This window comes from Calidris pugnax, unplaced genomic scaffold (assembly GCF_001431845.1).
Source record: "Calidris pugnax isolate Ruff unplaced genomic scaffold, ASM143184v1 scaffold95, whole genome shotgun sequence".
NCBI lineage: Eukaryota > Metazoa > Chordata > Aves > Charadriiformes > Scolopacidae > Calidris > Calidris pugnax.
The window spans coordinates 10,166,344-10,194,309 of NW_015090885.1; the positions used below are offsets into that span (position 1 = coordinate 10,166,344).

A 27,966-nucleotide genomic window follows, 5' to 3' on the forward strand; every position below is an offset into this window, starting at 1 on the left:
GTACGGAGTCTGAAGGGGAGCTGGTAGGATGTCCTCTGGTGTGGGGAAAGGAGTCTAACTGCCACTGCCTTGGGCAGCAGCCTCTACCATCAGATCAGCTATCCCCCCTGAAGCTGGAGTGGGGAGGGTCTCAGATCCCCTCCCTTCACAGCCTCCCAAGAGTCTCTGAACCTTTGCCATCACTTTTTAATAGCACTGGAGCATGTGGCAGCACCAGGGTGCTCCAGCACTCCCACAGCACAGCGACTGCCTCCCTTGTTCAAAGCTGTCTTCAGCATCCCCACGCTACGACGTGCAGCGTGAGGACAACCCGGCTCTTGCGATGAAGATGGTTTCTAGATCTCCAAGCTGCAAAGGATATTGAGACTGCGCGGGACGCTGACAGCTCAGAACCAGAGTGTTGACAGGAGGAGGAGGTGCATCCATTCAGCGCTGCAGGGTGAGGCTTCAGCTGCGAGCGTCAGATGCGACGCACAGATACTTGGCAGCAGCAACGGTGAGCAGAATGTTCTTATGGTCCAAAAATCCTTCCCGTGCTTTTGTAGAAAAGAAGAGCGTTAAATTGCCTGTTCCCCCAAACCTCAACCTCTTTCCATCACCACAAAACTCTGTAATTTAGTTCTGTAATCAGTACCAAACCCTGCAATGAAGAGCATTAATTGCGATGGCCAGAGGGAACAAATGTGCATTAATAATACAATTTTATTTTCCGCAGACTAAACCCACAGATCTTGTGGAGGTCTTGTCACTTGAGACCATTCGAATGTTCCACTTTAAGCATGTGTTTAAGTGGCTGCAAAAATGAATGCCTAAGCAGGCAGGAAAAACATTATACTACTGACTTTTTTTTCTTTTTTTTTTTTTAATTCTATATCAAGGTCAGTAGGTTGTTGTATTTTTCCACGTTTCTGGAGTATTCATCTATGAATCACATTCATATAACTTTACTATCCATTTTTCCCTATGGATTATGTAGCCATATTTTTGCCTAATGTGGATTTACTGAAAGAGCTCAGCTATTCCCTTGTGCCTCGGTGCAGAGTACAAGCCAATGTCATGGCCAGCCCAGACAATCCAGCAGCTCAAATTCCATTCCCATACCCTTAACCCTCCTATTTTCAAAGACATAGTGAAAAGATTAGCTGTGCGGGTCAGTCTAGTGCTCTTTAAGCGCGAAGGGGCATATGAATTTTGCTGTTGGCCAATTCCAAGCACACAAATGTGTTTTATTTCAATTTTAGCACGTGGTTATGTTGCCATATACAGAATAGAAAGCCAGAACAAAGAACTTTTCAAAGTGCTTTAAAGCAACTGAAAACAAGTTGATAACATCAAGTGCTACAGGGAGCTTAGCCTCCTTCTCTTCACCGGCTTGACTACCCTGAAAACACGTCCCATTATTCAACAGGAGGCATTGCTACTGTTACAAAGCTTTCTGTTAATGTTTTCAAAATCTTCCGTTTCAGTCCAAAATCTACTGTGCCATGTAAATTCCAAATCCTTACATGCAATTTATCAGCAGACAATAGATTAAATAAATTATTGAAATGGCTTCTGTGTCATCTGCATATTTTAAAGGTCACTTTGCTACTGATGAGAACCGCAGGATTCACTCTCACAGAGAGAAGCTAATCGCTCAACATTTCATGTAAGTATACTCAGACTCTTCCAAGCTGTTCATTACCATTTTTACCCTGACTGTAATGGAATTATTTAACATTTAAAACTATCAGACACACTCAATCACAAAGCTCTGCAGACATCATTGCATTTAAAACGCCGCTTCTTCAAGTGCAGTAGACCAGATAGTGGTGTTCATTTCCCATTTTACATCAAGACAGAAGAACACCGTGACTATCACAGCACTTTTTGCATTTCCTAAGTCCCTTGCAAACACTTAGATGTCTATCATATAATACACCCTTTGTGATATTGACTTCCCCCCCCTTTTTTCTGTCCCCGGCTCACAGCCTCAGTCTGGGTTCATATCAATATATTACCAGCTTCTCTCTCTCCCCTTTGTTTGCTCATTTATTTAAGCCAAGCCCTGGCATCTATGAGCCGCCTGTTTGACAACAGTGAGCTATTCAATACTTCATTTACACCACATGAGGGTGTTTCAAGCTGTGTAGGATGCCAGAGTTAATTTGGAAGTCCTCCTGTTTGGAAAGGAACCAAGGGGCAAACAGATACATTTTTTTCCACTGGCTGAAAATCTTACCCTGGCAACCTGGTAGGGGAGAGTTTGAAAGGACAGAGATAAAACATAATACGCTAGAAAAGAGATGGAAGAGGAGTTTTAAGGACATAATCTGATGTTCCCTGAAATCAAATAATCTTTGCTGGGGACTTCCCTCAGCTTTGTCTTGTCCTTAAGGAATCATTTTAAATATAACATAATTTCATATTATTTCCATTAAAATCTCCTTAGACAGGATTAAGTAATCATTATCCCTCTGCAGAGCTTTTTAGAAGCTTTCTGATGGCTTATTGCTCAAAGTTAATTGCAGAATCAGGAGGAATTATCTACTAACATGAACAATAAATAATACAAAACTTCTCCTTCATATACTGCTTCTGCAGTTTTAGTGTACACAGATCTTTCTAATGTTTGCCTGCTCTGATAAGTGATGGCTTTAAATCCAGCAAAGACTACGTGAGGTAACTAAATACCCCGTTCTGGTTAGCGGGTATGATTTCTGCACACAGCTTGTTAAAACAAACACATACATGAAAATGAAGCCGGAGCACTTCACGAGGCTTCCAGCACAGCTGCAACGGGGAAAATATCTCCCTGAAAGAGAAAACTCTGTGGCTCCGTATTAAGATGGGCTTTTTCTCCAGGAAATCCCAGGCAGCAAAGCCTATGACCAACAACTCTTGAGTCCAGCTCTGGGGTGGCCAGGCAGCCTGTGCTCTCCCACAGCCTGCTCCCAGGCACCACAATGGCTCCAGCACACCGTGCAAACTCTAGGGGTGCTTCTCAAACAAGCAAGCCAAGCTTAATTAACTTACAGGACCAAAAGGTGCCTTGTAGGAAAAGCCGCCTCGATACTGTTTAAAAAAGAGGCCTGATTCAGAGTGAGGCACAGGGTTTAAGGCTTGGTGGGACGGCTGTCAGGAATGCCAGGACCAGGGCGTCCTCTAAGCTCACAGCTGTCCCCTCCACTGTCAGAGGCTGAGGATGCCCGCCTGCTCCACACACCCCATGGCCTTGGGGCTGGCAATCACTGCCCTGCCCTGGTTAGCCAGGCCCAGCATCGCAGGCACGCAACTGGCAGCAGTACAGACTGCAGGACTGGGAAAAGTCACTCTGTCCACTGCAGCCCCCGGGCCCTACCACGGACTTCACAAGGCACGTTAGGAACTGAAAACAAATTTCTTGCTTTTATCCTTCCGCCCCGTCAACATTTGCTGTCTCCTCAGCAGCAGATGAAAACCACTTGCACATAAAACCACCTTGCTGCTTGGCTTTCCAGCCTGTTGCTTTCACAGTGGCGTAAGGCACATATTAAAGACCATACACAGCAGCCCCAGCTAATTTCACAGCATTACATTACACAGCGTTATAGGTGACCTCTGATTCTGACTCGGCTCTGCCTCACAGCTTTCAGTGTGTCACGTATTTCCATTTAGCAACAGAGGGCTCAAGCTTCTCTTAAAAAAATCTTTTCTGTACCCACACAGCAAGATTAAACACCTTCCTCTTACAGAAAAGCTTTCAGCTGACACTCCCATAGCCATCTTCAAGCATCTGATAATTTAAAATTTAATCATAGAATCATAGAACCATCTAGGTTGGAAAAGACCCTTGGGATCATCGAGTCCAACCATCTACCCTACTCTACAAAGTTCTCTCCTACACCATATCCCTCAACACCATATCTAAACGATTCTTGAACTCATCCAAGGATGGCAACTCAACCACCTCCCTGGGGAGCCTATTCCAGTGTCTGACCACTCTTTCTGTGAAGAATTTCTTCCCAATGTCCAGTCTAAACCTACCCTGTTGGAGCTTGAATCCATTCCCTCTTGTTCTATCGCTAATTACCCGGGAGAAGAGACCAGCCCCAACCTCTCTACAGTGTCCTTTCAAGTAGTTGTAGAGAGTGATGAGGTCTCCCCTCAGCCTCCTCTTCCTCTTACTAAACAGTCCCAGCTCCTTTAGCCACTCTTCATATGATTTGTTCTCCAGGTCCTTCACTAGTTTTGTTGCCCTCCTCTGCACTCGCTCCAGCACCTCCAGATCTCTCTTGTATTGAGGTGCCCAGAACTGGACACAATACTCGAGGTGTGGCCTCACCAGTGCTGAGTACAGGGGCACAATCACCTCCCTACTTCTGCTGGTCACACTATTTCTAATACAAGCCAGGATGCCATTGGCTTTCTTGGCCACCTGGGCACACTGCCGGCTCATATTCAGCCGCTTGTCAATTAGAACCCCCAAGTCCTTTTCCACCAGGCAGCTCCAGCCACACTTCCCTTTGGCCAAATCTTCCAGAATTCGGCCAAAATTCTTCCGGAACCCAAGTCCAAGATGAAAGATGTAAGCCCACGTTACCGGGGCGGTTGGTGCCAATAAAACAATGGCTTGAGAGGGGTTTGGAAAGCCGGGGGCTGGCAGGGCCCGTCGCTTCACCCCCGCACGCCCCCGACCCCGGCGGTACCGGAGGGGGCGACGGGCGGGACGGGACCGGTGGCCGCCGGCTGCGGTGCTGCAGCGCCACCTGCTGGTGAACAGGGGGAATGCGGCTGCGGCGCCCGCACCTGCTCCCCCCGCTGGGATGGGGGGGGCTGAGGAAGAGCCTCCCCCTCCCTCCGGGAGAAGCTGGAGATCCTTACATTGGAGATCCTTACAGTGATCCAGGTTTGTGGAAGCAGCAGCATCCGCGGGGGACGGACGGGTCAGGGAGCGGGACAAAGCTCCTGGTTGCTGTCGTTGCGTTGGAAATCACACCAGGGCTGAGAGCTTCTCAAGGCACACCACAAAACGTGCCAGAGAGAACATCTCTCACCTGGAGGCAACCGAGGGGGTTAAAATATCTCAGCTGATAAAATAACTCCTCTTTGACAGGTATGCTATGGACAGTCATCCTCATCTAATGACAAGGAAAGAACTCCTGGCTCTCCGCGTCCCTTACAATATGCTATCTAGCTTTTTTTTTTTATAATTTCTTTTTTTAAGAACACAAGCTGCCTTCTTTTGCAGTGACTGATAGCATGACAAAAGTTAAACTACTTTGCTTCTGCAAACCCATACGGACAAGAAACGCTCAAATTAATATTGAGCCTTCCACGCATGTAAAGTCTGTATAGTTTTGTAGGAACGAGTGTTTTCTGTTCAGCACAGGTGTTCCCTTAGTGATGGATTTAGAACTGCTTGTTGCTAAAAGGTAAATAATACAACAGAATACTTTAAAAGGGTCTGACCGATTCTTCTTTCCAGTAAGTCCTTCATTCATGCAAACTCCTAGGAAATAGAGTGCTCTGAACCCTGATACCCATCGACCAGTGTTTAGCAATAAGTAAAGCAAATCCCATTCCTAAATCAGAATACCAATTTTAAGCTTGACATGATTGAATTTTAGTTGATTTCCACTAATTACAGAAATACCGTTGTGGTAACAATACATTTTCAAACAAGCGTGGAGGGACAGTTTCTTGGCTGGCTGAAGGTAAAATAAGACCACACTGCTGCCAAAAGCCGTGCTCCTGCTGCAGCTCTCGTGCCTTGTATTAGTGACCACACAGCTGCTGACCTGCCTAAGCAGTAATTATTGTTTCAAAGGCGCTTCCAAAAGGACTGGCATTTTCCATTATCTTTAGGGTCTTTATTCACTTCAGTCCTTAAGTCTCTGGTCCTCAGGCGGTTTGTACATGAATCCAAAGTTGACTTGTTCCCGTGACTTCGCCAACGGCAACTGAATTTTCTTCATGAACACATCCACCAGGCCCACACTGTGCCCTTTCATCTTACCAGCCCCTCCCCGTGATCCTGTGCTGCAACCCCGGTGATGACAGATGCAGGGTATTTTCTTCTGTGTAAGGTGCTGATAAATTTTGTTTGGTGTCACAGTGATAGGAAATTACATATTGGGTCATATTAGTCAAGATGTGTATAGTAAAAAATATTCGTTGTAAGAACGGCTCCTGCAGGTATGAAAAACCTTACATTAAGTGAACCTTTCCCGTGTAATTGTGGCATCCATACGGCAGAGCAGTCCTCTCTATACACTCAGTAAAACAAAAAGCTTCAACACTCTTCAGGCAGGCTGGCGGAGTGATGTGTTAATCTGCTCCCATTAACAAGACAGCAAATTCCCAGTTGATCACCCCATTCAAATTAAGTACGTGTAATCTCCTGGTGACACTCACAATGGTGTTAGCGTAATGCATACATAGAGACAGACAGGATGAAGTAAATGTCCTCAGGAGTGCTCAGCTTCCAACATTAATGTCATTTTAGGCTCTCTGAATTTAATATGGGTCATTAACACCAAACTTCTGTAATCACGGTTTCAAACACAGAGCCTTTTAACGGTGTCAGTCTTCTGCGCGCTGCACAAGGGGTGTAAGCTGTTACAGGTTCTCCAGTTCGTGGCAGGACGGGGGGGTCCCATCAGACTCCACCATGGAGGCGTACTTTATCGGGGGTGGTGGTGGCTTGAAAGATGGAGGTCTGTTCATACTGAAACAGAAGAGAAAAAAATACGCTATATCACACAAAAGCCATATAAAAGACTGTTGTAAAATGTTCACAGAAGGAGGCAGAAGGACAGTAAATCATTACAAGAGCACCTGACATTTGCTCTTACATACTGTGACTTCCCTGTTTCTGTTCTATAGCTTCAGCGCACCTCCTGGTACTTACTTGGCTTTCTCAGCTCCCACCTCACAATTTTGTTTTATTCGTGCTTTAAAAGAGCAGATCATTGTCCTGGTGAACCATTCAAAACCCCTGCAGAGATCTTTTGCTCACACTGCTCTCTGAAGATGTATTTAAAGACTCATAACGAGTTTTTTGGCAATTTATAGGCCACGATAAAGAAAGGTCCTGGCCCAAAACAGTGAAAAAAATAAATCCCATTTTTTCGCTTCGATATACGGACTTGCAGTCATGTTTTTAAAGGGTTTTCTAGAACCACAAATGATTCATTGTCACCTTGATTTTTCAAACATTTTAGTAATGTTTGTAAGATTAAAAATAATTAGCTATTAGATACTTGGATACTACATCAGTAGATCTCCGAGTGCTTTAGTAGGGAATTAAACTTTGGTAATAATTACAAACTCAATGCTTCTTTGACTGGGATTAAGTTTCAGGTAGCCTACTTTTACATATATTATTTGCAACTCAAATAAAGCTGCCTTAGAAGTACAATTTCATTAAAACTTGTCCTCAAGTAACCATGCAAAATGAGAGAGTAAAAGCAGCTGGCAGGGAGGGCTAATAGAAGTGAGGGGCTCTGGGGAAAAAAAATTGACTTGTATTCTTCCCTCACACCGTGAAGCTGCACCACAGCTCTTATTTTTTAAAATTTATTTTATAGATAACCCATGGAATAGATGAAAAGACTGAGAAAACCCCACATTTCGTCTCTGTATGAAAAAACAGTATTAGTAATCCATGTATTTAAAGGTCTTGTGTGCTATGGGTAGTCTCAGATGAAAATGCAGAAATCCAAACAGCTGGGTTAGTTTGTGCTGTCCCCTGTGCCACCCCTCCCACCTCCGCAGGTCCCGTCCCTGTACTTACATCTCTTTCTGGTACTGACACCATTTCCTGATGCCTAAAGCTATTAGTAAACTGCAGAAGAGGAGCAGGACGGCTACCACTGTCGGCCAAGGGAAGCGACTGGCTTTTGTGTTCTTCGTGCCACCTGGAAGGAACACACAAGACAGAGATCAGCTGAATGTCCTCAAGGAGGAGGGAAATCTGCTTGCTGCCTGTGGGTCACTGCTTCTCCTGGGCAGAGTATGGTGACAACACCCCCAAACCAACACCCAACTGCCAGGTTCCCAGGCTGAGGATCCCAGACTCTCAGCACTGCAGCTCTAATTTGTGGACTTAACTCACTTTTGTTCTGACTGGGTTTGTGGGCTGATGTCAGCCACCCATTGGCTTATAGGATGGGAACATTCAGATACAGCCACCTGGCAAGTGTTTCATCCAAAAACCATTGTTTTTCTCTGTTGCCCTGCGAGCTTCTCTGAGAAGAGGAAGCACATCATGGTACAGCTGGACACAGCTGCCCATCCCAGCCCTCCTACCCACCAACTTATTTTTCACATCTCTGACACCAAACCCTGCCAAAACATCTGGCCAGGAGTCCAGTCACCTTTCGGGGTGGCCTCTTGCTGGTGGCACAGCATTCCCACCTCACCCCAGCTGCCTCTCCCTACCACAGTGCCAGGATGCCCCCACTGCCCCCTCTTGCGCAGCCACCCTTGGGGGTGCTGGTGGCTGAAAGAGGTGCCCTTGGGTTCCTGGCTATGGGGAGGAAGCAGAAGAGGAGCATGGTCCTCCTCCAGCTGCCACAGAGGGTGCGGCAGTGGGCTGGGTGCTAGAGAGGGCTGGAGCGCAAGAGTCACTGTGCGACACCAGTGTCACCTCCTGTTGTGCTGGCGTCAAGACCCTTTGCAAGCTTGGTCATACTGATACATCTCCCAGCCTGGGTCTTAGCCACAGTGGCGGCCAGCTCCACAGCCACTGGTGGACTGTGTGGGTGTGGTGGACCAGGTGCCAAGTCCACCATGCTGCTTGAGCTGTGGGTGGCCCATGGGGACAGAAGTGTGACCAGCCAAATTTTGCTCCTGGAAGAGAAAACATGCCCTGGGGCATTGCTTGTGGGTGCAGGGAGAAGGCAGGAATGCCAAAAACCTGCAACAAACCACGGAATGGGGACACAGCAGCCCTCTTTTAATCTCTTTTCCCTTTTTTGAACTCCCCTGGTCAAATGTAATGCTGCAGGTTTCACACTTCCCTGCTTTTCTTGCTTACTTCAATGGTATGCTGAAAGAAGAGGATTTGTACGATAATGTCTCACCAGTACTATTGAGCAGACTGCTGGTAGTAAAGAAAACGTTCCCTCTGGTAACTGATATTGGCTGGTCTGTGATGCTGAAGGACAGGTTACCTAAAAAGATACAGGTACAAAACATTTTTAGTAATTTATTTGGGACTTTTTAAAATGAAGGTTGTGTTTTGAAGCCACCGTTATTTGCCCTGCTGAAGACTGGAAATCAAATTCCAGAATTAAGGTGTCAAAATGCACTTGGCAAGACAGCTACATTTTTGGCTTACAACCCCATGTTAGACAAAAAGTGTGCTTTTATCAAATTAAAAAATATTAGAAGAAAGAAAGAAACAAGGACTATTAGAAAACACCTATTAAGATGTTCCAGCAAGCCAGTATTGAGCTGCACAGTTGTCTGGGAAATGCTAAGTTTTTACCTCTTTGACAGTAATGAAAAAGCTAAAGATATTAAGTGGCCTAGCAGCAACAAAAAGAGTCTACCTCTGTCGTGACTGAGTGAAAGCTCAGTCTCCTCTGTCAAGTATTGTGCCTGAACCACAAAAATCATCTTTTGCCTGCTTGTAGACAGGTATTCTGCCTTTCCTAATACAGCTAAACTACCTATGTTTAAGATGAGTGCTGCCTAAGGATACATTCCTGTTATTTCTAGCTGTCTCCTTGTTTGAGTCTTCCGAAATAATAGCTAAAATACGCGACTAAACAATGGCAAGCATCTCCAGAGCTGCCAAGGCACTTACGATGCACCAGGGTTGTATTCTCAGAGGAGCGCGTGGCATTCCTGAGGCTTTGAGGGGATTCGGTGGTGGAATCATTCAAATCTGTACAAAAAGAAATAATATCCTTCAATTATCTTACAAGCCCTTCATGCGATTACTTCATTAGGCTTAAGTGTGGCTATTTTATATCCTTTGCTTTTCTCTGATGCAAACAACAAATGAAATAACAGAGATACCTCTAAGTCTCTAGTATAATTGCTGATTTATAAATCCAAGAAAAAACCCCCATTGTTTAAATTATATGAATGAGTAACTGGGCAGAGCCAGGAAAAATCTCTTTCTCGTGAAATGCTGGTTCTGATTGAAATTGAGCACTCAAGCATGTATGTGTCTGTGTGTATGTATGTATGTAAGTATTAAAAAGCCCTACCAAATTCAACCCAATTCTAGGGCACTCTAAAAATTCACTGAGAGTTTTGGACATGAATTCAATTCAGTTCTTCTTTTCTCCTTGTTTGCAAGGTGTTTAATTTTATGGGGATAAACAGGGTAGATCTGGCATTTTAAAAAGTTATATTAAAAAAAAAAGACATACATTTAGAGATCCCATAACACTGTGCTCTGTACAACATGCTGACAAGCACTACCTGTTATTATCTACATAATGGCTTGTGTCAGAGCCTCAGAGAATTGAACTGATAATGGTAATCCCTGTCGTGCCAGCCTGGTGGCCCCGGGAAGGCACAGGGAAACACATTGGTACCTCTCAGCGAGCTGGGTGCTCTGAAATCGCCCTCAACTACAGCTGCTGGACCAAGGACCTTTGAAGGTCCTGCCCCGGCTGGTGGTCGGGCGGGCACGGCTGTAGAGAAGATGATGAGTGGAGCAACGCACGGCACCTCCTGCAAATGGCAGTGTCATTCAGCACGCTTTTAGCAAAAATGTCAACCCCCAAGCTGTGCAAGAGCAGGATGGCGAAGCATTAGACGTTGTCACAAGGTTTCAGTCTAAATGCGTGGTTGTGGGTTGTGTGCGGGTAAATAAGCCCCGGAGTGCTGCCAAAAACGTATTTGGAAAACGGAAAGCGGCTGCTGCGTTTGTGCTTCAGCCAAAAGAGGACGGCCATACACATGCAAAACGTGCTTTGACAGGTCCTGCCTGTTCTGAAAGCACAAAGACAAACCAAGATGTTAAAAAAGAAAGTCACTTCTGGCTTTCTGCTGCTGAGTGGAGATTTTCTAAAGAGAAAGGTATGTGCAAAAATGCCCACCCCTAGGGTTTTTTTTGTTGATTTATTGATCTTTAATGAGGCTGCCTTTCAACGTTCTATTAGCCAGCTTTTATTGTCCCACATTATCTCATGATTTCATTGCTGTTCTGTGATTTTATTTAGCTTCTCTAGTAATTTATTTCATCTATAAACTACCCTCAGTACTCACTACATTTGCCTAGCAACTCTCTCAATTTTAATATTATTAAATTAAATACGTCTAATAAAACCAGGATACTCAAATGGTTTCCTCGATGGTTTGGAAGGCTCAAGTCTCTATCTTCTAACTCAGTGCAACTCAGCAGGGAAATCGATTCTGTGAAGTACTGAAAAGGTGCTACAGATTACACCACCTGATTTTTGGCCTCTGCTTCGACACAACTTTTCCATCATTAGTAACAATTTTTGCATGGCAATATAATTGCTATCAACTAGTAGCTCAAAATAAGCAGCACAGAGCTAATGCACCTGGCAAAGGCATCAGAAATTGAGGACCATGTAGAGCCGAGTACCTGCTGCTGTGCTTTTTACAAGATACTCCAGATCACTGGAGACTTGCAACCCAATACTCCCTAAGTTGGTGCCATATTTGCACTTGGCAGCACCTGTATTTAGCTACATAACTCCCCTGCCACAGTCCTATGAAGCGAAAGAGATGTACCATCTACTCACATGCTGTTGTCAAACTCCCCCTGACTGCTGTAGTGCTGGCATAGCTTTTGGTCTCTCTGGTAGAAAACAGCACTCCTGTCAAAAAACACACAAGCTTGTAAAAACATCTGTAGAGGGCCCCATCACTTGTTCTTTATTTTTTTTCCTCTTTCTTCCCGTGTTTCCTGACTGAAGAAGTCAAAGACTTGTAACCTACCACCCGAGATGCTGGCTTCCCTCTGACAAGCACCACAAAATTCTGTGTCAGTTTTTAAAGTCTGTCACAAGCGAGAAACTAAAGAGACATTTGTTGAGATGGATAAATACACTTTGAGAAAACATATGAGGCATTTAAGCATGTGGTTTTGGATTTCAGCTGAGTGTCAGCTACAACGCAGTAGTACTGAGTTCTCTGGCTTGCTTTGACCTGAAACCAATAGAGAGCGGTGAACAAATGTACATAAATCAGAATTTAGACAGGGTTTCACCAGCTCCAATGAGACAAAACTGTTTTCCCAACTAGCAGGGAAAAGTTTTGAACAAGTTAGTGTATAGGAGTCACACTTGGGATGCCTGGTGCCAAATACCAACTTATTTAACATTTTCCTTTAATATGTTTTTGAAGTGCTAGGTATTCTGGAGCTAAACAAGCTGATATTCAAATACAGACAGATGGTGGTTAACAAGTAGACCTCTATTTTCCCAAGAGGACTATTTCACATTTACTAAAAAGAGTCTATCTTTCCCAACACCTGTCTCATTGGAGAAGTACCATTAAGCCATCTGAGCAAACCTGAGAAGGTGAAATGCAGCTGTAACCCAGCACTCGAAGCCTAAGCATCTCCGAGTTCAGAGGTGGAGCTATCATGGAAGCTAAGCAAAGACAAGGCTGCAGTTTTAACAGCCTTGGCTTTGTCTCCCCTCCTTCTCCTGCCTATATCTGTGCTCCCTTCCCTTCTATCAACTCTCTTGGATTTTCATTAAAAACTTGCAAAACAACAGGCACTGAACCAAATCTCTTCATACAACAGGAGACTTGGACTTGAAGTTCTGACTCGGCTGCAGCCCAAAGAGTCTGCTCAAGGAACTGATGGTGGCACCGGTGTGGGAACCAGCAGTGAGCCAGAGAGGAGAAGCACTACCCCATGGCTGGCACCCACAACTGCCACACATCAGAGGCATTGGCTAAAAGGCAATGTTTCCTGGGCTACTTACAGAAGAGAAATGGCTCAGCTTATACTATGACTTTGACCTCGTACCTCCTCAAACAGTGAAGATATATAATCCAACGAGGAGAATCCTCTGTTTACACTGTGTATTTATAGCCTTTGTTGTGAAATTGTTTGTTGAGACAGAAGGGCTTTCAGTCCACATGGACAAGCGCTCTGCTGCCTGCTGTCAGCTGGGCTAGGCAAGTGTCTCTACTTTAGGGATGGGGAACACAGCCTGAGAAGCAGCAAACTTTAATTTCAGTGCTCCTGCAATCTGTATTCCTGCCCTGGCATATCTCGATCCAGCCTCTTCATGCCCCAGGGCTTTACACTGAGTGATTCAGCTGTCAGACAGCACTCTGTTGGGGCAGGATGAAGCCATGTGCTCAGCATCTTCTTACAATATTAGCCCCCGTGCTGGCCACCATGGTAGTCGTGCATCTCTGGGTAAATGCTGCTATCATGTAATGTAGGTTACTTTAAGGGAAGGTTGGGGGATTGAACTACACAGTTTAAGGAAGACATTCAATGCCCCACAAACTTGTGAAAGTTAGTTGGTTGCAAGTGATTTTTTTTTTTTGTTTGGGAGAGCAAGGCTGCCGCAAATACTGTGGGGCAAATCCACTCATGCTTTCTGCTGCCCCAGTGGTGGATCTCTTCTGAGGCAAAGCTTTGGTGCTGCTGTGGAGGGGAAGATGGCATTTGTCAGCAACTTGCCACATCGCCTCTTCCCCCTGCTGACGGGCTGTTTCACCTGGGCATTTTTGTCTCTGAAACAGGAGCATGTGCCATGCCCACATTTATTCAGCCTGGGTGGCACCCAGTGCCCACCTTGCTGCTGGCGAGGGCAGCCCCAGCACCCTGCTGTCTGCTGCGTCCAACCAGCCAGCCCTGCAGGCATCAACAGCCGGGCTTCAAAATGGAAGGAGACTTTAAAGAAAAAACATGTTTGCGGGTAGGCTGTGCTACGAGAAATGCACTCTGCTGAGACTGGCAGGCATCAGCCCTTGCTTTTGGGTTCAGAAGGCAGGAGGTTCACAGCTTCTCCTGCTCTGGGTTCAGGCTGCTGGGCTGTTGGGTGCGTGCCAGCCGCTGCTGCACGTACCTCTCCCTGGGGAAAAGAGCTTAAATTCTTCCGAGTGAGTCATCCTGCCCTCCACTGGCCTCCGTATCACCAGCCCAGGGAAGAAATCACTGAGTTGAGTCATCTGCTGTAAATATTTTGTTTATCGGTGCTTTGTATTCCTACTCCTGTGCTCCGATGTTTAGGCTGCACTATTTTCTAGCTCTAATGTAATTCTATTTTTGTATGATATTTAACTGAAGAGATGCAAGGAATAAGTATTGTAAAAACACATACTCGATGTCTATTCACTTCCTAAAATTAATGCATATATCCTGAATGGAGCATTAAAAAAGATGAAATCAAGACAGTACTTTCTCATATATTTATTTTTGAATTGTGCACCTCCTAGTGTTTAATGCGCTAGGAAAAGGGCTTCAGTGGACATTAAAGTGCTTGCTACAAAAAATGCAAGGGAGTTACTGTGTTTATGTATCTTTCTCCTATGTTCTTGAAGCAATAGAGAAAACATTTTGGCTGCATTAATTACCTTGTGTTGTGGAAGCAGGAGCTGAGCTTGCTTGACTTGTGAAATCTAGAGAAGCCAAAGACATCGACTGGTGCTCTAAAGACAAACAAATTATACGGTATCATATTTAGTCAACAGGATCTTTTAAAAATAATATCAATAAATCATCGAACAACCTGGATCAAAGAGCTTGCAGTAGCTGTAGGGTAAACGCAGACTCTACAGCAGGAATCCTGCTGTCGGAGTTATCGTTAAACGCTAAAAACGCAACCCACAAGTTCAGGGGGCTATCAGAAGGGATAACAGTATTAATGCTGACCCTTTCATGTGGGCTATTTATCTATCCCCCTATACACAGGGATCACTTTAACTGCTGTGGGGTGGATTATGCACTTGTGGTGGTGCTCCCCTGCCCAGCTAGGGCCTTGCCAGAAACGGTCCCAACAATGTGCTGCAGCCACATAAGCCCAGGAGATCACCTACTCTTGCAGGTTTCCCTCTCAGTTGCTGAAGATAGATAGTTTTATATAGTTATCCATATGCATGCTCTGGTAAAGCAGTGTTATTTATCTTATATCATTAATAAATGGGAATGATACGTTACTATTGGATCAGGGAAAAGTGGTGGTTTTCTATCACGTGCATATCTTTGTTACAATAGGACAAATTTATTCATAGTTGCATAAGGGCTTTTATTTCATTTTATAAAAAGACATAAGAATAATATGTGATATGCAGCATGTCATCTTAGATGCTGTCCTAACATGACAGCTTTGGCAGGATTTGTGTCAGATCTCTTCTTGGGTAACTTCGTAGTTCACAAATGCCTGTCCAGCAGCACATAGGTACCATCAGTACCAGAGCACACTGACCTTTCCCTGGCACGCCTCTGGCTCTGTGTATATGGCATTTAAGCAATGGTCAAGCAGAAATCCTATATGTATTGACTGAGTAATAAAGAAGGCGCTTTTTTTTCCCCCCTTACCTGAGGTAGTCATGACAGCTGATGGAAGTGCTGCATTTCCAAGGTCTATAACAAATAAGAGCGAACACTTTTACTCAGTGAGACATAGGTGTTTATTCTGCTTTTAAAAAGTGGGTGATTCAGAGGTTTAAGAGTGAGGGAGTGCATCACACTTAATTTCCAAATAATCTTTCAATGCACAACTCAGCCAAGTGGTCCAGTGAGAAGCATGGAGGACCAGAGGTAACTCTGCTGTGAAATCCTTAGGGAAACAGAGGTTTTGGGGGAAAGGGTTTGGAGACCTGGGCACCTCAGCTTAAAAAGCAGAAGTGAGCTACATGGTTTTATCCCATACAGACAGACGCATCTTATTAGCACACATGTTGAAACAACATGTATGACCCAGTGGTGGCACCTGCATAGCTCCATCCATGAGGCACTTCAGAGATTGCAACTCTGACAGAGAATTTCAGGGATACTTTGCACTGAAAAGTGCCCACCAAGTCCTCTAAGAAGAGGAGAGGGAGTTATTTCTTGTAATGAAAGGACTATTAACCAGCCAGCCAAGCACAGCAGAGACACCATCCTGGTCAAGTAGCATTTATAACCTGAATAAGAGTCTCACTTTTTTCTTTTTTCCCCAGGAGATGAGGCAAAGTACCCCCTGTGTAGGTTAAGAAGAAGGTTTAAATATTCCCAAAGGGCTTCATGAAGGAGGTGATCTATGAAAGCTCACACACCCCTCATTAGTAGGACATATCTGGGAAGGCAGCCAGAAGGTACCTCTGCCTGGTCAGGCTTGTTGGGAGGGCACTGAGTGGGGAGCAACCCTCTGCAGACAGGATCTTACCATACGTGGCTAGCCATCAGCTCTCCAGCTGCTTTCCTTTGCAAGTATTTGTAGCTCCTTTGACAGTTTTGCGTGTCTTCCATTTGAATTTCATCTTAGCCTTGCTTGTGCTAACAGGGATTTCGTTACATAGAAGGACTCTTTACCAAAGATGCAGCAGGTCTAAAAACCAGGTTGGCAGAGCACCTTGGGGTGTGCCCAGCTCCCAGTACGTTTCTGCAGAGCATGCAAGGTGAAGCAGGGTGGTGACCTGATGCCAGCTTCAGGGGCTGCTTTGAGAGATCACCTTGCAGCGGCCAGCGGAGGAGAAAGTCTCTCTCTCAGGGACCCCTCGTACCTGCCATGGCTTTCTGGTGCCCAGCAGGGCATTGCCTGAACCCCCAGGGCCTGCCAAAACTCTCACTCACAGAAGCAAGCTGACATAGTAAACCACACTTCTTTCCAAGCCGTTTGTCCACAGTGTTTCTCTGACACACTCAAGTAACCCACCCCTGAAGTGCAGCTGTCTCCCGTGGGGAGCAGAACAAGCTGCCCCGGGAGACGTGTCTCCAAAGGGCTTCCAATGAGGTGTGGAGGGAACCATTTATCTGTCTGCAATAAGCTGATAGTAAGACAAACTTGCAGGGGCAGAGTGCAGATTTACCAAATTTACACAAATGAAGGAAAATCCCATCAGTTCTTTAATTAGGCAAAAGTGTTGAGGATCTTGGCTGTGTACTTAAGCAGAAGAACCATTACTAGGGCTGTTATTTTTAATTATCAGTTCAGTGTTGAAAGAGCTATATTCAAATGCCAGCTGAAGCATCAGAAATAACATTAAGTGCCCCTCAAGGCTGGAGTTTAATTATGCTTGGGCTTAATTATGATAGATTATGTCACCAAAATATCTGTTTATTGTATTTTCTCTGAAGTCATAGCTGGAAAAATGGGTACCTTACTACCCATCCAGAAACAAGTTTGCCAAACTATTTCTCCAACAGCTTTGGGAATTTACAGATTCACTTTTAACCTAACCCAAGTTATTTCGTTCTCTAATTTATCCTACCTTCTGATGCTATGGTTGTAAAAGCTTTGGATGAGGCTTCATTAGACTTATTGTCTGTGAAGAAAGAAAAAAAAAAAGATTAAAGCAGTTCTTAGAAGTAGTTAGGCTTTTGTTATAAAAGCTGAAAATTTAGTTTGGGGTTTGTGTCATACTGTGCATTAGTATGGCACCTTCACAGAATATAGCTGAGAATTAATTTAATTCTTTTCTTTCTGTCACATCTAAATACATTAACATTTTTATACAGAGTGGATCTATCTCAACGTTAGCATAGCCTGCAGGCAAGAATGTAGACTGCTTTAATTGACGGCTCTCTGATTTGAATATATTTCTACAAAACTGCAAATTGGGTGAAATGAGTCCTTTTGGAGAAAAACGATCATTTATCTCCCTTCCCTTCAAAGCAATATTTCCAGAGGATTGAGCTCTGGCTTTTGATGCAGTTCTTTCTTTGTGGAAAAACATACCAATAAAGGTATCCACAGCCACAAGTGGACACAGCAGAGCTTCAAGTACTCACCATGGTACGTGATGTACCCGCGGAGACTGCTAAGGGGCCAGCAGTTCAGTTGTATTATCTGTGCAGCAAGGAGCATACACAGTAAAAAAAAAAAAGAAAAAGGTGTAACTAAGCGTTTGCACCTGAAGAGGAGGCATACACAAGAGGATGCTAAAGGAAGTCAGTCTGCCCTTTTCACCAACCACCCTGCATCTTCAGAAATGCCACAAACCTCTGCACTGCCACTTTTCCTGCTTTCACCAGCTACTTGAGATAGTATTTCTCCACGCTTCCTTAATTGTGTCACTAATTCTTATCGTACAGGGGAGTCTCTCCATTGTCCAAAATGATTCAACTGTTTTAGGGGCCTTTTGCAAGTTTCACTGAAGATGTACAGCACAGCCCTGCCTCTAAGGGTTTGATTTTCCAGAGAGCTGCATTGCACACATGCAGACTTTCTGCCAGGAGTGCTCAGTAAGAAACACATGATTATGATAGCTCGCTGGTGCCATGTGGCTAAGCTAGTGTATTTTTGGGTATAGAAATTGCAGCAAGATACTGCCTAAATAAACAGCAAGCATCTTATATTTGTGCAGGAGTTTCTTCGCTCATTTAGAGGCTTGAGAAAAGATGAGCTAAAAAACCTCCCCGAAAGTTCAAGCTGTGTGATGAACTTATACAGTAAAGCTCCCATACTTTTGGCAATTCTTTTGTATTTTAAGTAATAGAGAATACATGTGTTTGCTGTTCTTTACATTTTATGTTTCAGATGCGTCCTATCTATGAAAAACCTACCGAAGGAAACAAATATTTCTTCTGATGAAATATTCCATGTTTCATTCCTGAGGAAGGAAAACAGACATGCACACGAGAACGTCTTATGTGTCTGGTGGCTCCCTTGCAACAGCAGCGTTGATCTCAGATGATAGAAACCTTCACTATCTTGCAAGTCATCTTGTTCAACAGGAATATCTTGGGGAAAGAAAAAAAAATAAAAATCTGCAAGACCCTCTCATTACATTCCAAACTATAAAGCAGAGCTGTGCAAAATATTGGTACTGAAAAGCAAGCTTATATGGCTGCAGGTTTCTTTGCTGAGATGTTATCAAAGATGGCAAGAGCAGTGGGGTTATTTCAAGCCATTGTGCCCATCAGTGGCAGTTGCAGGGGGATATGGTCATGGTACTTCACCAGCTGTTTGCTTTGAGGAGGTCTGATCCTCCTCTTCACCCTGACGGACACCCACAAGCTTCCCATGGCAGAAGCAGGTGAGAAACCACTGCTTTTCTTGGTAACCACTCCTACAGCTGTGCCATTGTCCTATTAAGGGCATTACCTCCAGGCTGCTCCATCAGGCTCACTCTGTCCACGTACCACTGGAGGCTTGGCTTGGGAAATGCTTTCCTCACGATGCAGCTCACATTAGGCTGTGAGACAGTAAAAAACAGTAGTTAGCCTCTGGCGTTTTTCACCTTGCTCCTGGCTTCCAAACTCCCTTACAGACAGAGCTTATTTACTCACTCACTTCCTCTTTATTGCTTTTCTTTCCCTCTGCCATTTTTCTGGTTGCAAACACCATTGAATGAGAACCCAGGGATACCCCCATCACCCTGGGACAGCTGGGGGGTAATAGAGCTCCAACACCCTCTGGTCCTGTGTTGTGGCCAGAGAGATACAGGGTGATACCCCAGCCTCCCTCCCACCAGTGCCTCAGTGACAAACACCCACATGGAGAAACACTGGCATTGGGGTGTGTGTGTGGAGAGTGAGACACCTCCTGATAGCCGTGTAAGTCCTTCCTTCATCAGGCAGATAAGGAGGCAAACCCCCAAAAAGACTGCCTAGCACAATGATGTATTGAATATACCAAATTTGCTACCTTTGAAGAAGGCACAGTATGCAAGAGGTTTCCAGAAGTCACAAGGCACTGCATGCTTAGATGCAGTAGTCCTGGCTGTATGCCAATTGCTCAAAAAAATCTGTGTTTGTGCTCAAGTTAATTTCTCATCAAGCAATAGATGGGAAGGACCTCAAAATCAAGACTGGTTGAAGGGTTGGGCATCAGCAGGATGGGAGGTCTCATCCTCATGCTGCCTGGATGTTCCCCATTCCATTCCATTCCATTAGCAGTTTATGGCACTAAGATAAATTGCCTTGCCCAGTTAAACAAAGGGGGAAAAAAAAAAGGAAAAAAAGCATGTGCTACTCATGCAGCACCAATCCCTCTCACTCCCACTTTTGAAGAAAGTGGTTCACACATTTAGTTGAAAACAAGCTTGATGTACTGTAGCCAGCAGAAGTCAATCATTCAGTGTGAAGACTGTAACTACTGAGCTGAAACTCTTTCCTTGCCATGGTAAATAATCTCTAAACTTGTAATGGCATTCCTCTTTTTTCTCTTCATTGTTCCCTAATTTTTCAGACACTATTAGTTCATAATATGTTTACAAATGCTGGAATATTTGTAAACATATTATGAACTATTAGTTCATAATATGTTTACAAATGCTTCCTATGAAGAAACACAAGTCCTGCAAGAAAAGGTGGAAAAGAGAAGGAAAGGGGTCTGTGTTTGTTTGGGGGTGAACAATGGACAGAGGCTCTTGGAAGAGTTTTTGTTGCCCGGTCAGAAGATAGCAGCACTCTTTGCTCTGCTCAGCAGGACAGTGCGGACAAAAGCCTGCAGTGTCTAACACCACACCTGGAAATAGGTCACCAGGAAAATCATACTGGTTTTGCAGAACCAGCTGACTCATGGCTTGCCTGACAACAGGTGGGTATGGTTAATACAAGGTTTTGTCTGCCCACAAGCACTCTTTCCAAGGAAAACTTTCTTTGCTTGGGATGCTCACAGATCAAAAGCTTCAACCTGGATGGATGCAACAGGAAGCAAAGCATCATAGCTTGCTAGTCAGTCATATGGGCCATAAATATGTGTTATGCTAAGTACAGACAATGCAGTACAGCAGATTTTCCCTTCAGGTTTGGCCATTGCCAAGCAGGTGATAAAATAAAGGTCCCAGAACACACATGTAACTGCTCAGCTATAAGTAGGGGCCCTCAGACTTAGGTCCAGCCCCTCCATCGGCATCTAATTGCTCCAGCTGAGTTCTTATTGAGGCACACCAGTTTTTGCCTGACAAAATCATCTCCTTTCCATCTACACACTAGACCATGTCAGTGCCCTGAGCACAGCACCTGCTCTTCCCTGTCCCCAGGGGTCTGTGTGCAGGTGGGGACTGCCACTGCCTACCCCCTGGAGCAGCATCCCAGGTAGCCAGTGGCCTTCTTTGGAGAGGCATTTTATGCAGTGAGGAGAGGGCAGCTTGAGGCTGCTGGGCAGTAGCCAGAGTGTGGGATGGGAAAGGGAGCATTGCAACCCCCTGTGACACCACTGATTCCTCCTCACCGCCTCTCGACCCTGTCACGGAGCTTTCTCTGGGGCTAATGCAAAATCAGATTTTGCTCGCCCCACGGAGAAGCCTGTAGCTAGCTCCAGTTTGTGCTCACTGAAGCAGCTCACTGCTGCAGGGGTGGGAATTGCTCATAAGAAAGGGGACGAATGGCTGACATTAACTCGTTGACTCGCTCATCACCCTGTGAGTTCGGTCAGGTTGGAGGTCCCGCCTACGTCTGATTCAGCTCAGCCTGCCTGGCCCTGCTGTGGTGGCACGGTGATGGTCATGGGCATTACTCTTTGCTCCAAAATTGCTCACCTTCTGCGAGGTGCCAGCTGAGCCCTTCCGCAGGCTAATGGAGATCTCAGGGTAGGCTGGAAAGCAAACAGAAATGTATTAGCGAAATGGATACTGAAGGTCACAGTAACAGCTTCTAATGAGATTTAACAGCCTTGTTTTGTAAAAGGAGAAGAAATGAAATCCTACATCCGCCTACACACCTAGCACGATAAAAGCTCGCACAGATACGATGTGAAGTCAAGGAAGTGGTTTACAAGCATATATCAGCAGTTACTACCACAAGATCTGTGATGTATTTCCCTGCCTATCTATCTATACTACTCTTGGGTGGCTTTGCTGGAGAAGCGAGCTGAAACCATCAGTCATGGTTCTGATAGCAGAGCCACCATTCTAGGGCCTGCCGGAATAAAACACTCCCCAGTTGTTTGTTCCTCCATGTGTTTGCCAGTCAAAGTCATCTGCAAAGGCTTTAGCTATCTCCACAAACGTTGATTGATTTGGAGTCCCAGCTATCCACATGCTGTCACCTGGGCAGACATGTGACAGTGTCACACCACAGGCACTTCCTGCCTTGCTGGGAAGCCCAGAGGTCACCTTCTCATCAGAACAGCAGGTCTCTGGTGACCACATGCACAAGAAATGGAAAAAGTGTTTTCATTTGTTTTCACAGCATTTTGGTTCTAAGCGCAGCTGACTGTACAGATAAAAGCTACCGTAAGCCTCTCTACATTGGCATTTCTAAATTAGCCATTGGGATCACTCATTTGCAGTAATATTAACTGACTTGTTAAGTAAGGGCTGTTAAAACTGTGCTAATATATAGCAAATCTCAAAAGCCTTGGATAAATTGTGCTTTTGGTCCTTTTTGAGCCTTAAACCGGACTGGAAACAAGTGCAGCCCTTGGATTACTTAGGAGATCCATCGTTCTTTCTCTTTCCAACCTAAACCCCACTTTATTCTCTACAATTAAGATGATTTTATTTTCTTTTTTTATCACTCTGTTAACTGATATAGTGTCACTTCAGTTCATTACATTCCCTTCTGAGTTAACTGCTCAAGTTTCCTGGTTGTTTTATATGACAAATCCACGAAGGACTCTCCTACCTTCTTTTAATTTCCATATTTCTCCCTAGTGTTACTGATGGATTATGCCTGGGAGTGACCTATATTTAATTATCATGAACTTACGTTTTTCTGGACTTGCAGTACTTTTTGGGTGGAATTTCCTTTGGGTTTGTTTTTTGGTTTTGTTTTTTTTTCTGTTTTGTTTTGGTAAATTCTTCCTATCAGAAAATGGATGTCTGAAGATTCGATCTTTGTTTCTGCCTTGCCAAAACTGTACAGATGGTAGTGGGGCTGGTAGAAGACAACCACACTTTTTCAGATGTAAGAAAAAAAAATCGGTTAACTAGATCCTCTAATCTCAGCGGAAAGTTGGCTGAGAGACTAAATAACACCCAGTCTAGTGCCTGCTCTTCCTTTTGCTTTTTGATGATAACAGGTATGCTTTTCCATATCTGTACTGGATGTTTGTTGGGTAACTGTTCTGGCAGGCAGCTGTCAAGCACAGCTCTGAAGGATCTAATAGATCTTTTCCATTTAACATCGCAGCCCCTGTTAACAGTTTGACATTCATTTGTCTTGCTAGGATATTTACCAATGTTTTGGGTCTAGCAGAAACTCAATATTTAGTATAGTAGTTTCTGCTGCTGAGCTTTTTCTCTTACAAAAAGGAGAAATCAATATTTGGCAAAGTTAGATGTGAAAAGGCCATACTTTTTCTCAGAAACATGTATCTAAAAGAACGCTGTTCTAGGAAAGAGATATTTTGAAGCATTTAGGTCCAAAAGTACCCTCTTAAAAAAAGCTCTCTCTGTTTTTATTTCATCTATCAAGACTCTCAACTTCATTGAAAGACTTGTTCATGCCTTCCCCATCCTCTCCTGCCCCGCTCTCAGACTCAGGCCACCTCAACTGTCTGTGGGGAAGTGCCACTGCTGCCCCTCAGACTTGGGCTGCCTCCACGGGGTTCAGCCCGGAAGCATTTGTCAGAGGGATCCTGCACAAGGGTCTTTCCCCTTCCTCCCCTCCTGCCCATTACAGCACCATGGTGCACTAGCTGCTGCCCTCCCTTGCCATTCTTTCATGCCACCCAGCCCATGGTGTTCAGTTGCACAAGTGTTTTGGTGACAGCAGCGTTGCTGGCTTGCTGAGATGAGAAAATCTCTCCAGGTTTCACTTGGCTTTGGATCTCTACCTACATCCTTTCTAATGGCCGGGAGGACAGATATAAGTAGTATAATATGCTATTGATATTGTATGCGCTTATTACCATGCTTTAGATCCTGCCCTGGCCATCTGAGGCTTGGTCTACCTGCTAGGACATAAGTATTCATTTCTTGGTCAGCTTTGGCACAAGAAACAAGAGGGGTACTGTCATCTGAAGTGGCTGTTTGTCTGTCCCCAGATGTCAGCTGGAGATTGCTGGATTGTTCTGGCCACCGTCTCTGCCTGTTCCCTGCCAGTACATGGGGGTGTGGGCTGACACAGGGGTGGCTCTGGACCATTTGCTCTTGGTCTCCCCTCCTGCTGTAGCACAAGAGAGGTAAATGGAGAAAAACTGGTATGATGCAATCATGAGCAGTGTGACTTCAGCCAATGGTAACAGAAGAGAGTGAGACAGCATGCAAAACAGTTATTTTACCCACAAAATATCAGATGTGAAAGGGTTAAGAGCAAAACAAAGGCACTTGCTCCAAGATCTGGACGCTATTGGCCTGAGGTCTGAGAGATCTTCCTCAGTACTCACCACAAACCTGTTCTTAGGGAGCCCCTCCACCTACCCCTGCCCACAGGACACCTGGGAGAGAGGCTGATGGCACAGCACCCCGGTCCCAAGCCAGCTGGCACTTTCTGGGAGCATCACAGGCTGCTCAACACCAAGGGCCACGGTTGCTTTCTCTTGTTTGCCGCTCTCCCCTGTTGCACTAATAGGCTGATGTGGGTGCACGCACAGACAGCCACGTATGACGCAGTAATTCAAAGAATAAGCCAAATAAAGCAACCTCTTAGGCTAACAGATACACAAACCAGGGTGAGAACATCAGCAGGGGTGGAGGAGAGGGAGAGTTCAAGTCTGCCAGTATACTTGAACGATTAGCCAGGTAACACTGTAGCTGTTTGACAAACGTTGATTTTTAAAAGTAAGACCCATGTCTGAATCATGCAAACGCAAGAGGAAATTTCAGATCATTAACTTCTATTTTTATTTCTCTTGCGTCAGTGACCAACAGCTCTCAGACACAGGTTTTGTCTCTATTTTTTTTTTTCTTTCTTTTTTTTTCAGCTGCTCCTTGTTGGATCTTTCTTTGCATTCAGAGCATCAGCCATGCCAGCCCTGAGCCACGGGCTTCCTCAAGCAAGCAACTACAGTGGGACAAACAAAGACAGTGGGACTGTCAACAGACCCACTGTTTGACACCCATTCGTTGCAGGAGCACTGGAAATATGTGCTTACCAGACTCACTGCTCTATAAGCAGAAAACACAGCCCAGTTTTCAGTGGGCAGCAGCTGGTCTGATTCAGTTGTCCCTCAACAATTGTAAAGCAATTCCTAAGCCACCAGAAAGGGAGCAGAGCAAGTAACTAAAGATGGGGAAGGCTTCCAGCATGAAACACCAGCCCACACATCTGTGGTACCTGTGCCCTCCCATTCCTGACCCATTTGAGACCCCCAAGGGGTAAAATATCACATGCCTTTGGGGGTGTGTCCTTGCAACAATGGTAGTTCCAAAATGTTTTAGCTAAATTGCGGCCATGATTTCCTAACCACAGGCTGAATGGTCATTTTGTAATGGGCAAGGAGATCTTGATGACCGAGGTGCTTACCTGTAAACTGCTAAGTGCCAACATATGATTACACATTGGGGTGAGATAGCGGCAATGTACGTGCCAACAGTGTTGATGTATGCACAATGGAGCTACTATTTTTCATGCCAGAAATCAAAGGAATGGCCTTAAATTCTTCCTAAGAACTATGGGGTTATTTACAAACATTTTGACTCATTGCAGCTGAAAAAAATAACAATGTAAATATATATATATATATTAAAAGCCCCAGTGAATTTAAAAAGCTATTGCCTTCAGAATGAGACAGGAATGTTACCTTTCCAAGTGCAACTAAGTGGTCAGTTGGCATAAGCCCCTTACCGAATACTCTCACGGTGGTGCTGCTCTTCCGGACTCTTTCTGGGTGGTACACCACATGGCAGGAAAACACCCTGCCATCGTCCATGATTTTGGTGGGGAAAATCTTTAGAGAGTTATTCAAACCCAGGTGGACTCTTTGCCTGTCCAGGGCACTGCTGTTCCTGTACACTGCAGGGCTGGAAGGCTCCTTGGTCACAAGTTCCTCTTTCCTGCCCTTTTCCACCTGTGAAAAGAGCAACCCATAGAATTTGTGAAGACCAGTCACCCTTCCCCTTGCACACACCCTCCAATATTTTGTAAACCAGATCTGGTCCCACTATGAAAAATTTCTCTTGCACCTCTAGCATTGCATAGTAGTAGGTGGATACTTTACAACGCTTATTTTTCTAAAATATATTCTCTCAGAACTTCAAAACCAATAGCACTCATCACTTTACCAATAAACTATGGAGCAAATAGCTGTGTTTGTGAGTCTTGGTCTCTGTAGCCTGCAGAGAGGGCAGCAGAGCTGCTTTCTCACTGCAGCAATCTTTAAGTTATGCTGAACATCCCATACATACTAAATACACCTGAAATTCCGAGAAAATCCTTGCTGTTTTAGATTTTAAATACTAAGAACCTGATAATAATAGCTAGAAGTCTTCTCTTTATGCCTGTGTGCCAGGCACCCTTAGACAGAGGTGCAGCCGGCATGTCCTGGACATCTGTCCTTCGGAACATATTTGTAAGCTGTTCTCTGGATGATGCATGGTGACCCACATATGTCATTGTGCTGACCTTTGAGGGTTTTTTTCCCCTTCCTCTGCTGCTTTTTAGAGTCTACTAGTAACACTAAAACACAGTAAGGAAAAGGATGTTCCCTGCAAGCATTTTAAGGATTTTAATATAAGAATGCACTGCAAAGAGGAGGTCTAAATAGATAATGAGCTGGGACAAATGACTAAAAAGCACCTTTAAGAAAACCTTCTCCCCAGCAACAACAGATAAAAATTAACAGACAAAGCTCAAGGGTGCTGCTGGCTCTACATACTGAAATTAATGCTAAAAGGTTACATTAAAACAATCATGTAAATATCTATCCAGAAAGTGAGATGCAATACAAAAATATAACGAGCTTTATATCTGACAGCAAATTGCTTAAAAATAGTTTTTATGTGGTTAGCTAGATAACTGGGTTTGCGTGTCTTCTGCCTCTGTGACAGAAAGGTTAACAAAACCAAAAACATTACAGTCAGCCGTTGTTTTTTATTTTTTCTATTTTAAAGCAGCCTGATATCTCACTACTGTGAGATACACAGCATAAAATACACAGTAATTGTATATTTTTCAGAGACACTAAAGCTTCACTACAGCAAAAATCCCTGAGAAATCCAACACAAGGAATATTTTAGCTCTGTTACATTTGCTAAGTTCTTTGCCACTTTGCACAGACCTGCTCTACATGTACTCCTGAAAAATGAGAAGCAATTGAGATGGAATTTTCCCTCTTTGTTTCTTTAACAGCTATTGTTTGTGGTGTGTATGTTGCAAACCCATGTTTGTACTTTTTCCCTTTATTATCACAGTCCAACCCGACTGATACCTTTTGTTTAGTAAATTCTGCAGGACATAGTAAAGCCTAACATTTCTATTTCAATCTGCAAAAATACCCTGTAGTTCCCTCTGAAATTTATACCCGAGATGAAAAATACTTACCACTAGCCATTTCAAAGGATAATTGGACAAATTTTCTGAGGTCAGGTCCTCGAGGCATGGAATTTCTAAAGTCTGGTTTAACCGCACTTCCTTCACGTAATGCTGCTCCTCTTTTGTCATTGCAACAGCAACAAAAACAACAACAAAAAAAGGCCAAGAAGGAAAATCAGAAACATTGTGTTCATTGTGCTTTAAAAAACCAATGCTGTCTCATCTTCTGTTCAAGGAACAGGCACTTTTTTGATTAGAAAGGAACTGTAATTTTCAACCATTACCCACAGACACATTTGTTCAGTGAAAGCCCTTGCATCTGATTCTGGATGCAGTTTTGTGACTCTAATTTGTGGCTTTACCTGAGATATTGGGAAATTCATGAAAAAATTTGCTTAACTACGGAATCAAGATGTCTCCTTTTGGAGCTGAGAAAATTTGATTGAAGTTTCAATTATTCTTTTACTTTTTTTTTTTTTTCCCCCGTGGCAATAAACCTTCACATCAAGTTTGTGCACTTGTATTTCCACTTCTCT

General features: G+C 44.3%; 1 protein-coding gene across 1 annotated transcript in view; it reads right to left on the reverse strand.

Annotated features, from left to right (window-relative positions):
* Positions 1–5,462: 5,462 nt before the first annotated feature.
* Positions 5,463–27,966, reverse strand: part of CD96 (CD96 molecule) — a 28,782-nt gene continuing 6,278 nt past the window's right edge. The window contains exons 3-15 of the mRNA XM_014947176.1: positions 27,440–27,549; positions 25,745–25,967; positions 21,553–21,608; positions 19,173–19,263; positions 18,632–18,808; positions 17,338–17,391; positions 15,464–15,508; positions 14,500–14,574; positions 11,697–11,771; positions 9,776–9,856; positions 9,048–9,137; positions 7,757–7,880; positions 5,463–6,688 (exon numbers count right to left, since the gene is read on the reverse strand). Of these exons, the coding sequence (XP_014802662.1) occupies positions 6,580–6,688; positions 7,757–7,880; positions 9,048–9,137; positions 9,776–9,856; positions 11,697–11,771; positions 14,500–14,574; positions 15,464–15,508; positions 17,338–17,391; positions 18,632–18,808; positions 19,173–19,263; positions 21,553–21,608; positions 25,745–25,967; positions 27,440–27,549 (1,310 nt within the window). The 3' untranslated portion in view covers positions 5,463–6,579. The remainder of the gene's footprint in view (positions 6,689–7,756; positions 7,881–9,047; positions 9,138–9,775; positions 9,857–11,696; positions 11,772–14,499; positions 14,575–15,463; positions 15,509–17,337; positions 17,392–18,631; positions 18,809–19,172; positions 19,264–21,552; positions 21,609–25,744; positions 25,968–27,439; positions 27,550–27,966) is intronic.